The sequence below is a fragment of the Rhopalosiphum padi genome, chromosome 3 (assembly GCF_020882245.1).
Source record: "Rhopalosiphum padi isolate XX-2018 chromosome 3, ASM2088224v1, whole genome shotgun sequence".
NCBI lineage: Eukaryota > Metazoa > Arthropoda > Insecta > Hemiptera > Aphididae > Rhopalosiphum > Rhopalosiphum padi.
In genome coordinates, this window is record NC_083599.1 from 22,621,300 (window position 1) to 22,638,641 (window position 17,342).

Sequence of the window (17,342 nt, forward strand, 5' to 3'; positions counted from 1 at the left end):
TAAATCTGGTGGCATATTACAGCTACTTGTAGGACTGTAGTGATTATTAATTCCTCAATACGCTTTAAATATTTATAAATTTCTGTTGTTGAGCAATGTTACGTTTAGAATTTTCAATTTGAGGATGGATTGACTGAAGAAAGAACAGTTATATAGTCTATAGTGTCTACAGAATAATAAATAACTAAAATTGTCCAGTATTTGTTTTTATAATAAGAAAAAATAAAATAAATGTCAATAAAAAATTATTCACTCTGTCAAAATTATTAAAACTTTATTACAAAATTCCACATAATTTGTTCTTGCATGTCTGATGTATCTGTACAAAAATATTTAAAAATACATTAGCATAATTTTTTTATATGCATTTGAAGTTCAAATTTAGACGAAATGACTAGTATTATTATGAATTTTACTTTATACAAAGACATTTTTGATTAATTTTAAGATATCATCTATTATAGTAATTACTATTTTACAGTATTTACTGAAAGCTATTATTATTATATGGTAAAAATATATGTTGTTATATTATAATAATTAAATACTAATAACTAGGGCTAAGATTTTTATGCATTTGCATGTTTTTTTCCTTAAGTCCAAATTCATTGGTTGTTAAAAGTTATGTCCGCGATTTGGCTTATTCTTGATTAAATAGTACAAACATTTTTTGCATATTTTGAACATAATGCATATAATTGCATATTTATAAATTATTAAGAATCTTGTTAATTTTAAATGGTATTTATTTAATGAACGTCTATAATTATTGGTTTATTTGTCGAATTACCGTAAATATACTACCTATATAAACTAAAAAGGGGCTTAATATTAAAGAAGAATAAGGGATTCAAAACATTTCAAAAAATGTGTAACATTATAAACGGTGAAAATAAAACGGAGGAAAAAGATTTTATTATTATTTTAAATCCGGGACAAATATGTGGTTCCCGTAGGCTTATTTTTAATGTCGGACTTAAAACATAATACCTAGTGTCCAAATAAAGTATTTGTTGAATTCAAGTTATCATAAATACATGAATACCTACATTACACTTATATAAATGGTTAATTTTCCAAAATCTAAAGCAATACCATACAAAATACAATCCAACAGGTCAACAGTTTTAGCTTGTCCAATGTCCATCTAGCTAAATTAGTCAATATATGAAGATGTTATATGTATATACGGGTCTATAAAAAAAATTTATGTGTTGAGTGTCTATTTAAAATAGTAAAATTAAGCAACATTATTTGAAATGAACCTCGGCGCCACTGCCATTAGAAATTATAATAACATAGTATTAAAACTTATAACTAGGGTTCGGATTTCAACACATTTGCATCTTTTATTTGCTTACCAAGCTACAAATGTTTCTAGTACTCCGTATTCAAACCACAAATATTTTTTGTGGCATTTTTTGACGTTTTTAATGCATTTTTAATTTTTTAGAACATTTTTGATCTATTTCTCGTATTAGTACTAAAAAAATTGACTTCATTAAAATATATAAGTACTGTTATAGTACTTAGAAAATACTTTTTATTTTGAACTTAACATCAGGTAATCCGGTTTTAAATTAGACAAGGATGAAATTGTAAATTGCTCTTATTGTATAGTGTAATGCAAATGTAATTTAATATTTTACTCATTTTTTATATTATATTTTTTTAACATAATAATTTGAATTTATTTAATAAATAATGCATATTTTGAAACGAAATTTATGTCCGAGTCCTAGTTATAACATAAACTCATAAAGTTATAAGTAAGCATATTATTAAAAATAATCTATTATTATTAGCGTTTGAGCGCATCTGGCATCAATAATATGTATATAATAATAGTAATAATAGTACTCAGAACATGACCCAATAGGTCATAATTATTTAGAAAGAAAGAAAGAAAAGAATATACCCTAATAAACTGATAAAATAATGGTTCAACTTGGTGTTTGTAGAATATAAATAATCGAATTTCATTCACGTCCATGACACGTTAAGAATAACGTTTATATCATAACAAAAATAAATTCCAGATGGGAAGAAATCGGTATCCTATAGAATAGATTATCATATGCATTGTAAGGAGTCAAAAATATAAGATAGCAATACTGAAGCGAGATTTTTAGAAGGCTAAATATTCGAATAATAAATGGATGTTGTATAAATCCCATGTTCATGAAAAAGTCCTCGTTTATTAGTAGGATAGTGACGGGTGTACAAATTAGTTACTGTAAGTCCGTAAATAAATATTATAACATATTAAATAAAATATAAATATCAAATTATTAGTTGTAACACCACAACACATTTTGAGTACTTTTTTTGTGTTAAATTATTTAAAAATATTTCATCCTAAAGACTAAAGAGTAAAGAACATTTATTTTGAATAATACTATATAAAGAATTGGTAAATGTCTACGTTTTAGAAAATGATTAAACTATGACAATTTTAAAAATGAAGAGAATATTGTGTTGTCGTATTGTGTTGTATCTGTCTATTCTGTCTAATATATAGGTATATCACGTTAAAAAAAATTCATTTTACTCTATCTCCATTATTTTAGACATTTTAGTATTATTAGTTATTACCAACGTACAAATGCAAATAGTGTTCCAGTCGATCGTTTTCTAAGGAGTAGGAACTAGGCAAATTATGTAACAGGTGTGTGTGACATTAGTGTATATGCGATAATACGGGCGGTCGTTGTGTAATTGAATTTAGCATAATATTTTAACATTTTCAAAAATTCGAACTTTGAAAAGAGCTTAGACGGTTCTCTAAAGGTAATGTTAATAAATGTTTTACTTTTTATAGCATTAAAATAGAACTACCTATCCAAAATCTCACAATCTTATCATTGAAACAAAGAGTCTAAAAACGATTTTATTTTTAACTTACTAGAACCACCATAATGATAAAATGTTCGTTCAGATTAAAAAGTAGAAAAAATTAATAACTGATGAAATACCGTATGTTTTCTTACAGCAATTGAAACATTTTGAAAATATTTACTGTGAAAAATTGTTTAATCTTTTTATATGCTTTTATTTTACTCTATACTAAGTTATATTGTTTTTGATACATAAATATACTAGGTATACCTACGGTACATAGGCGTGCGCAGACCTGAATTTCGGGGGATGCCTACAATTTTTTCGGGTCCTTTTCTTAATTTAGGCCCCCTCTTAACAAGACATGTATATATTTTAATAAATTATAATGCACGAATTAATATTACTTAGGTACATTATATCACATATTAATCAATGGTATTATTAGTACCAAGTAATACAATATTTCATTAGATAGTTGGATCTAAAATCTATTTTCAAGATAATTGCAATATTTATTTATTATTATTACTTTTGTAGTCAATAACATCTAGCTGTTATAATCATAATAAGTTTTATCACGCAAATTTAAAATATTTTACGTTGTATTATTTTTTTTTATCCCGAAACATAATTTTTTTTTACGACATATTTTAGAAAAAATACTACTTTTATTCTAGTAACATTAGTTAAAATATGGGCCCATATATTATATGCTATAGGAATTAAATTTTAGGGCTCCAATTATATGTCGGGAGTGCCCAGGCACACGCCTATGCTACGGTATATATAAAGATGAAGAATGAAAGAAAGATTTTTTATATTTTTTCATATAGTTTTATGCAATAAGAAAACAACATTTTTCAAAATAATGTATTTTTTATATTTAAATATTTTTAAAAATTATATTAAATATTATACATTAGGATAAAGACTGTTTTTAAGGAGTTAAATATAGGCAATTTCTATTTGTTTTCAAGCGGGTCATGTAAATTGTAAATGTGTGCGTATAGTAAGTGATAAACTGATAATTTTTATAATATTTTCGTATTCAATTAATATATTTAATATCTTTAAAATTTGTTCCTTTTATCTGTATTCTTTTTTCCGAGATTCGTATTGGCTATACTCGTCTTTATATACGTCATATAGAATCATATTATACATTATACGTAGTGACTCTCACTCTCGTATATTATAAAACGCACTTAATATAGGAATTACGTAATTCATCAGGTGTAAGCTTGACCAGATATGACCAAAAGTAGAAGGAAATGGACCCATACATAACGAGAACCCGAGATAGGCCTTTTCAGACGTGATTTAACAGAATTAGAGCGAGCCTTCACGCCAGTCTGTTAAGATTTTATTATTTGGACTTAGAAATATTTTTTGACTAATAATCCATTAGATCGCTAGTATAGCAATAGTATAGTAGTTGCTAAAGTTGCTTTATTGCTTATACATGGAGTGGACCGCTACGGGCGCTACGTTATATATAATTTCTTAAATATTTTTTACAATTTATTTTATTTTGATGTATTATTATTAATATACATATAAATAATTTATAAAATTGTCAATATAATATTATTATTTTTTCCATTCGTTATCTATATTTACCTTAGTTATTAAATATATTGTCGGTTACGTTATTTTTTTGATTTTTATGCTGAGATTTTATTTTGCGAAAATATTTTTTTTATTACCATTTGCATTCTGTATAAGCGTAGGTTTTTACATATATTTTTGCTATAACTATAAGTTTTTATTATTTTAATGAATTAGTCTACTACAGTGGATGATGGTCGTCCCCTCGTCGCCAGTAATTACATAATATATACATCAGAAATCAGAGTAATACTCTATTCTTATTAGTTATTACTCTATGAAATTACTATGACCATGATTCATGATTCGTGTCTGATGTCTCGTGGTGATAATTATTATTAATACATCATCATCAATTATCAGTTATAAGCTGTAATTTGATTTGGATAATTCCGGTATTCGAGTTTTTTTTTCACTATTCGTTTTTTTATTACGCAATCTATAAAAAATATTATTTACAATTATTAGTGGAATTGTAGATATTTAGTGGCTTTAGTTTATACTTGAATAAGGAGACTTTCTAATGTAGGCACTTTGGCGGGGATGTGTATTGATTTTCAGTTTGTCAATAGGTCACCGGTATTCATGCTGATAATTTTTTTTATCCACGTCTTTAGCGCGGAGACGTATAAAACGTTAGTTATCTATTGTCAATTAAATCACAAACGCAGATTAATATAATTAATACTAATATAAATTGTAATGTAATATGTGGTTCAGTGGTTGCAACAAACATTATTAACGATTATGCCAACAGATATGACTATATGAGACAATGCCCATATAATGGAATAATGGAAAATGTTTTTCGGATATCTATAATGATAATGATAATGTCCGCGTACTGACTGCTGGCGCATATTTATTTTGTTATCAGTTTGTTCGTTATCTAAAGTACCCGAGTACCGGCCGTGCCGAATATAATAATTAATAATTTTTATTTGTATGAAATAACCAAAAGATTGTTGTCTTAGATTAACGACGAAACCGATTATATATTACTGCAGTATGCTATATTATGTTATACCATACAGAACGGTAGATCGAGTTTAAAGGTTAAAGGTAACTATCGTCTATCTTATTGCTAACAGTTATTTTCTCCAACTGCTGTCGTATAAATTGCATTTTGCTTTCATAAACCAATAATTGTTGTGAGAACACGTAATATTTTCAGAAACTGGAGATAAATCCACTGGTAATGCTTGATGGTGCGTGCCTACCCACACATTTTTTATAATATAAATCAAATATTTTAATTACTTACCTAGTTTTTTGGTCGATCATGTTTTATTCAAGCCATTTGGTTCACTTAGTTATGGGTGTGAAGTCCGTCTAGTCTTACTATACACACGATATTAAGTTAAAATATGGTTTAATAAAGTAATAAGGTATAATTAATTTATAATTCATAGGATATAACATTTTGTAAGGTTAACTATGTTACTTTTTTTTAGATACATTATGACTTTAAACATGTTCTTTTAGATATTTTTAATTTCATTGCTGTAGTAATCGCTATAATATAGAGGTAGTCAAATTAAATTGTGTGTAGCAGCTCTAATGGGGAACGAGAGTATTGAAATGTAGCTATGGTATAGAAGAAGAAAACAAATTAATTTAGTTATGGTAAAGACAATGATAGCTATTTTGGATGTTACGATACGAAAAACAAGAATTGTAAAAATTGTGTTATTAACATAGGCGTGCGCAGACTTTAAAAGCGGGTAGTGCCCATATTTATTATCGGCCTTCTGATGTCTGATCAACCATTTTATAACCTCCTTTTCTTATGTAGGGCAATTTAATATTAAAATATTATTTCAAATACTTTATGCTAAATAAGTACTAGTAAATTAAAATAAATTATAATTATCCAACAAATATAATAATTATGAATTACATTGCTATAGCTAACAATCATAAATGCAGTTTGTGTACTTAGAGATGAGACATTTGTCTATTACCCATATTATTGAATTCATATATTACTGTACTTAAATTTACGTTCGATACCATTTCTTGTTCTGTGAAAAGCAGTAATAATGACTCCAAAAGTTCATGACCCATTGTACTGCATTTTGTTGTTTAAATTTGTTTTTTACTAGGGCTAATTTTTAAAAAACGTGTTCATGTGTACAACTAGTTACAGGTGTAATTATAAACATTTTTAAAGTTTTAAAAACACAAGTATATACTGTGGAATTTCCAGTTTTTTTTCAACCAATGAATCCATTCATAAATAAATTCACTAGTAGCATCATCGAGTTTCATAATATTTTGATAAAATTAAAAGTTTCAGTTCAATAAATAAATCTTCCTCTGAAACTTGGAAAATGTTAACAACATTTTTGTAGTATTTTGAGTTATATTGTTATAATGTTTAACATGCATGCCATACCATCAACCAAGACAAATTTATTCTGTTTAAATCTTAAATTAATCATAATGAATTATTCAATCTTTTTTAAAATTTGCTTTAAAAAAATTATCTAAAATTGAATGAATTTAATTATTAAGGTAGATTGAGGCATAGGACTCTTCGGCCTATGAAAAATCACAGGTGGACACAACCACCACTGGACACACTCGTGCCCTGTGCGCACGTCTATGGTTATCAATGATAAATGCTGATAATAATTGATGAATAATATACATTATAAACACATTTACACAGATTTTTACTTTATTTTTGTTGTCTTAATGATTTAATGATTTAAGAGCTGTCAATGAGTTGTGAAGAAATGAAAGGAGTAGCGAGATGAAAAAGTTTAAATAGGTATTTCAGCTGTTATAGATGGCATTTAAAATTAAAATTAAACAAATATTTAAGTATTCATGGGAGGTTTTCAAAAGAGTAAAGCTATTGTAATCACAGACGGGATGAGAACTGTTGGTAAAATATTGAGCAAAAAAAATTATTTGTTTGGTGAAACTAAATTTGAATCTGTATGAAGTGATTATAATATAATTAAATATTTTTTTTTTTTTTAAGAGAGGGGGTATTTTAATGATATTATATTTAGTTGAAACTATAAACTCTTATTTCTTATTTTTTAGTAAATAAATAAATTATATTGTGTTGTTAAATGAGTATTATTTCTACTTCTTTATTTATTATTATTTTTTTTTTTGTTGATAAAATCAATTAGCAAATTATACATTTAACAAATGGTTTTTTTTTTACAAAATACCAAGTGTCATTCATTTATTAATTAGTTGTATTTGTTTATTTTGACTAAAACTTAAGTAATTAATATTCAACAAGTATTATATCTATATTTTACTTACTATTAATATTATAACTTATAAGTAATATGATAACTAGTTGAAAATTATTATTATCCTGCCTTCTAAGTATAATAAATAATTTCTAGGTAAAATCTAAAGATTTAAACATTGTAATTTTTATATTACAAATATGTATTTATTTTACTTGTCTTAAAAAACCCACAAGGTTCATTTGTGCAAAAATATATGAAGAATAGATGCTCTTGTTCCCAAATAAGCCTCTATATCTTATTTGTATTATCCATAAGCCTTTTTCATTATTCAAATTATTATAAAAGATTTACAAGAACATGTTTTATTTTTTTATTAGGTTTAAACAGTTGTTCTAGAAAAAAAAGATTTTGATCATTACTTTTAGTGTAATGGAAAAAAGAGAGTGGCCACTATTTGTGTATGGTGGTCTATCATCCTGTATTGCTGAATTTAGTAAGCTATTATATATATTCACATTAAAATAACATTTACAAAAAAATACATAATGTATATTTGTTTTAACAAAATAATTCAATATTTATATGTACATAAAATGCATAATTTCTAATAAATGTTTGTATTATTTTATAAGGTACTTTTCCTATTGATACAACTAAGACTAGACTGCAAGTTCAGGGACAATTGGATGGGCAGTTCAATAAAATTAAATATCGTGGAATGGTAGATGCTTTTTGTCAGATTTATAAGCAAGAAGGTTTCTTGTCACTTTATTCTGGGTATTTATTTATTTTTGTCATTTATAAATAAAAGTAATAATAAAAAAAACTTATGTTACAGAATTAGTCCGGCTTTAATCCGTCAATGTACATATGGTTCAATTAAGTTTGGGACATATTATACATTAAAACAAGCAACTAATGAATATCTACAAGTGACCGAAGATGTAGCTGTAAATTTTGGATGTGCTATATGCGCTGGAATAATATCTGCATCTATTGCTAATCCTACAGATGTACTTAAAGTCAGACTTCAAGCTTTGGGTCGAGATAAAACGGGAATTTTTTTGGATACTAATGTTTTTAAATGTTTTCGTTACATTTATGTACATGAAGGAATCAGAGGTTTGTGGAAGGTATGTATTTAATTTTTCAAGCATATAAGTAGGTGGCAAATACTAAGTGTATCTAGAGCTAATATACCCAATTTTTTTATCTTTTTAATCATAAATTAAACATAATATACTACTAATAAATCATCATATTAGTTTGACTATAAATATTTTATAAATAAAAAAATTTTATTATATAATAATAATAAATATATTATGTTTATTTATGTCAAAATGGACGCCTAATTTAATTGCAAAATATACACCTAAATTACATATGTCTATAAGTATTGCCTAATTTAAGGATTATGCTCATATTTTTAAAATAGAACAAAATACAATTAATCCATTAGTCAATCATGAAATTATAACTGATTTTTGAGTACATTTTCCTTCGTGATTTTAATTTAAAATCATGGCATTTATTAAGTGTATTTTGAATAGTTAAAAATATTAATGATTAATGAATAACATTTATTTTAACAGGGAGTTGGACCAACGTCACAACGAGCTGCAATTATTGCAGCTGTTGAATTGCCAGTATATGATTATTGTAAATACAAGTTTATGGAAATTTTTGGAAATCATATATTCAATCACTTTATGTAAGTTCATTTCATGTTTAACAGTTATTATTGACCATTGTATGGAAATAAATTTAGGTTTTTATTATGTACTTCTAGAGATCTATACTAAATTTAAAAATTAAGTATATCTTCTATTCGAATATATACATATATATACATTATACATAGGCGTGTCTAAGATTTGTTCATTATTATGTTCAATAATAACAATATTATAATATTATATGGTCAATTTCAAAAATGCTCGCTCACAAAAGCAACTTGTTATTGTGCTAAAAAGTACAATAACTATAAATTTCAAAAAAGATATTTTTTTAGGTTTTTTGATTAAAGCGATCGTTTAAACTGTTAGGTAAATCATCTAAAACAACATTATAACATATAACCAGAAATATTATTAGGTATAATAATAATATGTAATACTATTATTTTAAATATATATAAAATTGTTTACGGTCCAGTACCACGCTTTTCGTGGCCCATGGGTTGGGAACCGCTGAAATAGTCTGTTCTTAGCATTTTATTGAATGCCATGTTGCATGAAAAATTGATTAATATAATAGTCCAATCATAAGAGCCATTAAATCACGTTTAAACATTAAACTCTTTATGAAAGAATATTATTTTTAACAAATAAAAATTATAATTTAAAAGTAACTTTTTGATTAAGGTTTACTGGTGAAGTGTCATATAACAAAATATGAAGGACATCAATATTAAATAATAACAGGATCTTGTTTTACATAGAGATTTTTAGTTGATGTAGAAAGTAAATCAGTATTCATTACACGTTCTATAATAGATCAGTTTATAATATCATTGAAACAATTATTATCAATATTATAAATTAGTTCATTAAACTTACTTAAAAATTATTATATTATGTTACGTGTCCAACTGCACATTATGGTGATAATAATAAAAACGATTCAAAATCTATTGATACAATATCAACGAAAATAAAATGCATTTAGAAACATGCAATAATTAATACGTGAATATAAAAATATGTCTATAAAATTGGTACAAAAATACATCCATTAAATCGGTTTAAAATACGTTCATTAAATAGGCCTGGCACCAAATGAATCAATATTTAAAAATTTCATCAATAAAATGTTATATTTGACTAAAAAGTGTTTCATTTAATCATAAGCAGAAATTTGGTGAAATTACTAATTAGGAGGGGCTGAGCAATGTATACTCATTACACTTATTTAATGCTAAGATCTGTACTTTAAACTTCCGAGGTGGCTTAGTCCACTCAAGCCACCCCGATTTCCGCCTATGCATTTAATACTATCTTAAATATTAGGTATACAATTATTTAATAATATATTTTTTTTAATAATTTATTTAATATTTACACATGAAAAAAAATGGTTTAAAATGGATGACTATAATAGATTTTGTTAGGCCATGATCTCTGATTTTAATTTTTCCGACAAATCTAAACATAATTAGCGTCATTTATAAAATAAACTTAAATATTATTGTTTTAATATGTTATAATATAACATTATCTAAAAATTGTTATAATTTCAACTGATTTTTAATAAAAATGTATATTTTATAATATGACGCAATTTTTTGCCTCCATTCAGAAAGAGGTTAGGGGACTATTAGCTTACTATTGATTCAATAGATGTTTAGTAATTGTTTATGTAACCTGGTATACTGCCCTGCTAAGGAAAAGTGCTGTAAAATCAATATATTAGTTTTGAGAAAAATGCAGTTTTGTATTTTTATTTTATTATACTTTAATTTTTTGTTAGTCTACTTGTTTTAGTATTATCCACTTTATAATTTTTTTTGACGAGGAATGTAACGAAATAATAGTTTAAAAATATTATTTGTTTATTATACAAACTATTTACTAAGGATAAATTCTGTAAGTAAATTGTATGGCATTATTGCTTAATAATTATAAATTGTCTAAAAGACATAGAAGTGTTATGCAAAAACACTGTATCTATAAGCGTATTTACGGCATTTATGCTTAGTAAGTGTAAGATACTAAGATGCTTTCTTACTTAGCACTTCTAATTTTTTTTATTACCTACGGCGTCTTCAAAGAAAGATATTTGAGTTTATAGCTTATTCAATGTAATTCCAGGGGTATTTTTTCTACAAATATTGTGTAAAACTTTTAATAAAACTTATTAGATGCTGTATCTAACTCATTTTTGAATTTTTTTCAAGTTATGGCACTTTTACTTAGCAAGAGAGTATAACACTTTTATCACTTTATTTATGTTATGCCTGGACTAGATTTTTTAACTAAATATTTTTCACTTACCAATATTAAATTGTTTTAAAAAATTTTCAGTTCCAGTCTTATAGCTAGTTTTGGAAGTGCTGTTGCATCTAATCCTATTGATGTAATAAGGGTAAGTATTAATTAATTTCAGTTTATTTATATAATTTTATTGTAAATAAACATTATTATCAAAGTCTCAATCACTATTTTAAGTTTACTAATTTTATTAGTTTACATTTGTTGTTGTTATGTACTTAACTATTTTAAAATGTGTTCAAATTGTGTTGAATATTTTGAAAACTACTTTGTTATATTGGTTTATTATCATTGCTCATATAATAATACAATTAAAAATAAAATGTTAATGACACATTTACATTTTTAAATTAGATTTAATTGTCTTATTAATAGATTAAAATACTTTTTTAGACTAGATTGATGAACCAGAAACACAATAGAAATACTGAGGTTGTTCAACAACACATCTATAAAGGAAGTATTGATTGTCTGATAAAAGTATGTTCCCTATTTTAAGTAAATAGAAATAACATTTTATAGTTATATATATTTTTATTTATGTTATGTTTCAGACTGTGAAGTATGAAGGTGTTGTGGCACTGTACAAAGGTTTCATTCCCACTTTCGTTCGAATGGGACCCTGGAACATAATATTTTTTGTGATTTATGAAAGACTGAAAACAATCTAAGTTTTAAGCCCATAAAATTTTAATAATATAGAGTATCCAGCGAGTTAAACTTATTTATTATCATTTATTTAATATATGAGTATTGTATATTTTAATGAAAATATAAAAATATAAGACATAATTCTGAGAAGTTAACAAAACATTTTAATTTATTATGACACTTTATGTATTTTTACATTTAATTAATTTTACTTATCATACAGCTGTGAATATCCATATAAAACCACTTATAATAATGGAAATAAAAACATATCGGTTTTTAATTTGTTTTAATTATTCACAATTTAATTTAAGTATATTATAATTTAATCATAATAGCAAATACATTTAAAAATAAAGTGTGAATATAATATTGTTTAATTAAGTTCTGTACACAACATGATAAATAAATACCAAAATAAATAAAACCATAATCAGCTTCAGATTCTGGAAATATGATATTCCCGGCCTCTGGGATTTTCACCAATTAATTAAAACTTATTAGAGAACAGAGTTTTACCTCTGTGATTAAATATATAAAATGCCGGTGTGTTGTGTAATGTTTCCCATGTCTTGCATTCCAATTCTTCAATTGCTCTCACTTCTTTAAAATCTCCTGCCAAGTATAATATTCCATACATTGACATAAAAAGGCTAACTACACCTTGTAAAAATATCTAAAACAATCAATTATAATATGAAACAAATCAATAAATTATATTAATGATTGTTGGGTAATTCAATATTTAATTGATTATAAAACTTACATCAAATGGCAATCCATCAAATTCTTGTTCCGTTATTCGTAAATAAGAACGATCTATAAATTAAAATAAAATAATTTTTATTATTTAATATGCAGAAGCAAAGCAATAAATCAAAGCTAAAATTACAATAAATTAATACAACTCTGTAGCTCAGTTGCATAACAATCATTAAATATTAAAACATAATTATTATAATGAATCAATAATGAGCTAAATAATAGTCTCTAAATAAAGATTTAGCAGCCTATTATATTTTAGATTAGTATGTGTAAACTTATATTATCTATGAATTTTGCTGTTAATTTTATTCTAAGTTGTTAACAATATTGAAATTATTTAAAAAAATTATCAGGGGTGGGTTTGGGGTCAGCTGACAATTTTTTTCTTAATATTATGTGGCACACTATTTAGTCACGATCAGGGGTATTTACAAGGGGGAAATGTGGAGGTCAGATCTCCCCATTGGATTTTTATTATTTTTTTGTTTTTGCTTACATTATGCACTATAATGTAATATTTTGTGATATTATGATCTATCGAGCTATTGAATTATGAAAATTTTCTCAATACTAAATACCATTATAATTTCATTTTATTTTATTTGTAGTAAAGTAACGTTTATTTAGTCGAAATGGTCAATAACAACTATGTTTATACTTTATTATAGCATATCTTATTATTTATAAAGACAATACTTTATATATAATGATATGTATGTATGCTCGACTAAAAGGGCTATGAGCCTGTGTTTAAAATGTTATCAGATATTATCGTTGTTATTACATTATGAGAAATAACTAATGAGATCATTATTGCTACAGGTTAAGTTCACCACGTAGACACGTAGTACACTAGTACATAGTATATACTACATACCTACCATTTATTTATCTGAAATCTAAAAAAAGACATTTACGGGATTGTTGAAAATGTGTGAAATGTATGAGTTATAGGAACAGCTAAATGGCCTAACATTTATGCCAGTTTATAGAAATATTTAATTACAGCAGAAGTTTTAGACTAACTAGCAAAAAAAAAAATAGAAAACTAGATTTGTTAATTTAATTATTATTTATTTTATTTATACATTTAATGATGTAGCATTTTATAATACAGAAGTTTTGACTTTATGGAGTATTGGAGTGAATAATCTACCATATTGTGTTTAATGTGAATTTTGAATCAATTCAAATTATATTCATTATTCATCATTTGTTCCTATATTTTACTACCAAAGTAAAAAGTTTTGAGAGGGCGGGGGATTTTTCAATTTCCCCCTCCTATTTAGCTTTTTTTTTCGATCTACCCCTTTTCCGAAATCATGTCTATGCCACTGGTCATGATTTATATAAGTCTGTATTTGAACATGCGTGTACAATAATAATCAGAATAATAATCGTTTAAAAATTATTTATAAGACTTGAATTTTTATAATATAATTACTTATTATAGAAAGATAATTGAAAATATTACAAAACAAAAAAAACATATAATCGACACTACAATTTACATTGCTCATAATTTGTTTTAAAATTAAAACATCAAAATGAGCCTATGTGGTAAGTCTAATGATTATAGTAGATATCAAGTTTTTTCTATTAAATTTTATAATTGATCAATTCACTGTAATATTAAATATAATAAAGCTAAATATTTCAAATGTAAAATTTGGTATGTTATGCGTTAGTAAAATGACACAATGTACGTGGAAACTTCATTTTTCTTAAGAGGTTTATATTTTTCTACAATAATTTACACCAATAATACATCTAATTAATTATTAATAGAATAATCCATTTAAATAAAAATTAACCTATTAAATTTTACTCAAAAATAAAATTGGAGTATTAATAGCAATTAAATTATATAACTGTTTATAAAAATAGGTACCAAAGTCTGTATGGCAAATTAGAATTTTATTAGTAATATAATAGTGGCCTTTTGTATACACAATACTAAAAGCCTAGGTACCTATTCTATTGACTAAAATATTAATAGTGCCATTATAAATAATATGGATAAAATAAAAAATTATTTTTTTCAGAAAAAAAATTCATTTTTAGAATTCGAACCGAAAAATTCATTAATTACTGTGTGGGTTTTTACAAAATTTATCAAAAACTTATAAAAGTTTATAAAGTATAAATATTTTGTAGAAAAATTTTTTATAATTTTTATTACTAAATAAATGTTTGAAAATGTATTACTAAGTTCTTCATAAGCTGTTTATACTGGAACTAAACAATTTAAAAAATATAGAGACAATTATTTTTTATACACAATTGTAGAAGTTTAAATGAAATTACTTATTTTAATATTTTTATATTAAAAAGCTCAGAATGGTTCTTTGTATATAATGATATATTATCGTATATCATTTAATTTAAATTCAAATTACCCATTGAACAGTAATCAACTCGACACCTATAGATTTGCATAGTGGTACCCACTTGCTTACAATTTTTTTTTTTAAATTTAATCTTATATAAATTTAATACAAATCATTAAAGAGCATATTTAATTTAAGTGTATATATTTAAGAGTATATTTATAAAAATATTAAATATTAGGTGCTTGAATATACTACTTAGTTAGTTATCAATGACAATAACAATTTTGAATTGTTAATTTTGATAACTTTATAAATATAAAACAAAAAAGTCCATTAGTAATTGACATTCAATTTTATACAAATTGATTTTGGTTAATGGATTTGATTCAAATTAATATTAATTTTGATTAAACTATTAAAGAGATGGATCAAAGATAAACAATTGTAGTTGTATTGTTTTAAAATTCACTTGTTTCTTAGGTGATCGAAGGATTCTTGTAAATTTCACAAATTTACTATAATACAATATGATTTACACTTACGCTGAGCTGCTGAATACGCTGCATGTAGTAATGATAGTATACCTAGAACGAATATTTGCTTGTACAAGTTAAACATGACAATGAAGTTGGGTAACTAGGAATCTTTAAGTTATTGATTTGAAATAAATCCGAAGCTCGGTGCAAGTAATGTCGAATGTAAAGTGTAAAAGTTCACGAAATTTCACACATTGAAGCCGACGATGGAATCAATATTTTGATAAACACTGTGCTCTTATCTGTTGTCAGTAAATTCGGGCGGAACCAAGATTGGTTTCCAAAGTGTGAACCAAGGTTTATAGATAGTACTATCTACAGCCATATTTACTGTCATGATTAAAGATATATTATAAAATGAAAATAAAAAAATGATATTATATTTTAGTCATTTAGTTTTACTACTTTACTAGTTTTAGTTATTTCGTAAACGATTAAATGCTTAAATACTGTAAAAATATTTTTGGTGTTATTAGGTACTTGTTTTCTAAATATTTAAATTGTTTAGAAATCATTTGTCATAAAACGCTTAATCAATAAATCCGATAAGTGATGTATTATAATTTATAGCTACCTACTATTATAATAATTATTGGATGCTGGAAAAACTACAAAGAGAAACAAATGTTTTAAAACAGTGTGTTTTATATTCAAAACGGCTTATTAAATGACGTATTTTTTTATTAGATTAAATTTATTATTATTATATTTTATACTGTTATTAAGTGTTACGATTTGAATGTTAAAATAAAAGCTTTAGAAGATATAGTAGTAAAATAACATGACATACCTAAAACATGATTTCAGACTTCCAAATAATACAGCTTACAGTAAATACTCCTATCATCAAAATTGTAAATGATAATTTTATCTAGAACTGCATGGAGTCTGATTTTTAATATTTAATAATTAAAATGAAAAAAAAAATTCGCCATGAAATATTAGACAATTGTAATATGATATAAAAATCAAACTCTTGATAATCCTTTACACGATTAAATACAATTCTTCTTTGCAATTTTATAAAAAATATTTTTACTGTAAACTTCAATAAGCAAAATGATTGCCATTAGAAGAGCATGTTTTTCGCTATTATTGTGCATACAATAAACTTTATGACTATTAATTATTATTGCATTTAATCTATATGTATATTAATAAATGATAATAACATTTTTTGGTTGTATTAAAGATTACAGTTGTTTTAAAATTTTAAAAAACAAAAATGTTTAGTGTACTTTAAGATAATTTCAAGTAATACAGAAAAATAACTGTAGTTATAATATGTAGATACCTTAAATTTAATATATACTTGGTATATTATAAGTACATTATGTATGCACAAGCTAGATGATACTGTAATCGTAAGATATTACTGATATTTCCATAATGGAG

General features: G+C 24.9%; 2 protein-coding genes across 2 annotated transcripts; one reads left to right on the plus strand and one right to left on the minus strand.

The window, feature by feature from the left end:
- Positions 1 to 5,091: 5,091 nt before the first annotated feature.
- On the plus strand, positions 5,092 to 12,596 carry LOC132927009 (mitochondrial uncoupling protein Bmcp). Its single transcript, XM_060991452.1, has 8 exons — positions 5,092 to 5,511; positions 8,048 to 8,163; positions 8,303 to 8,447; positions 8,509 to 8,803; positions 9,266 to 9,384; positions 11,696 to 11,756; positions 12,056 to 12,142; positions 12,217 to 12,596. Exons 2-8 carry the CDS (start codon positions 8,100 to 8,102, stop codon positions 12,331 to 12,333), a joined length of 888 nt encoding a protein of 295 aa, XP_060847435.1. The 5' UTR covers positions 5,092 to 5,511; positions 8,048 to 8,099; the 3' UTR covers positions 12,334 to 12,596.
- LOC132927010 (ER membrane protein complex subunit 5) lies at positions 12,586 to 16,176 on the minus strand. The gene is made up of 3 exons (XM_060991453.1): positions 15,954 to 16,176; positions 13,080 to 13,132; positions 12,586 to 12,989 (listed from the first exon to the last, which is right to left on the minus strand). The coding sequence occupies exons 1-3, from the start codon at positions 16,027 to 16,029 to the stop codon at positions 12,804 to 12,806; spliced, it is 315 nt and encodes a 104-aa protein (XP_060847436.1). The 5' UTR covers positions 16,030 to 16,176; the 3' UTR covers positions 12,586 to 12,803.
- Positions 16,177 to 17,342: the final 1,166 nt, after the last annotated feature.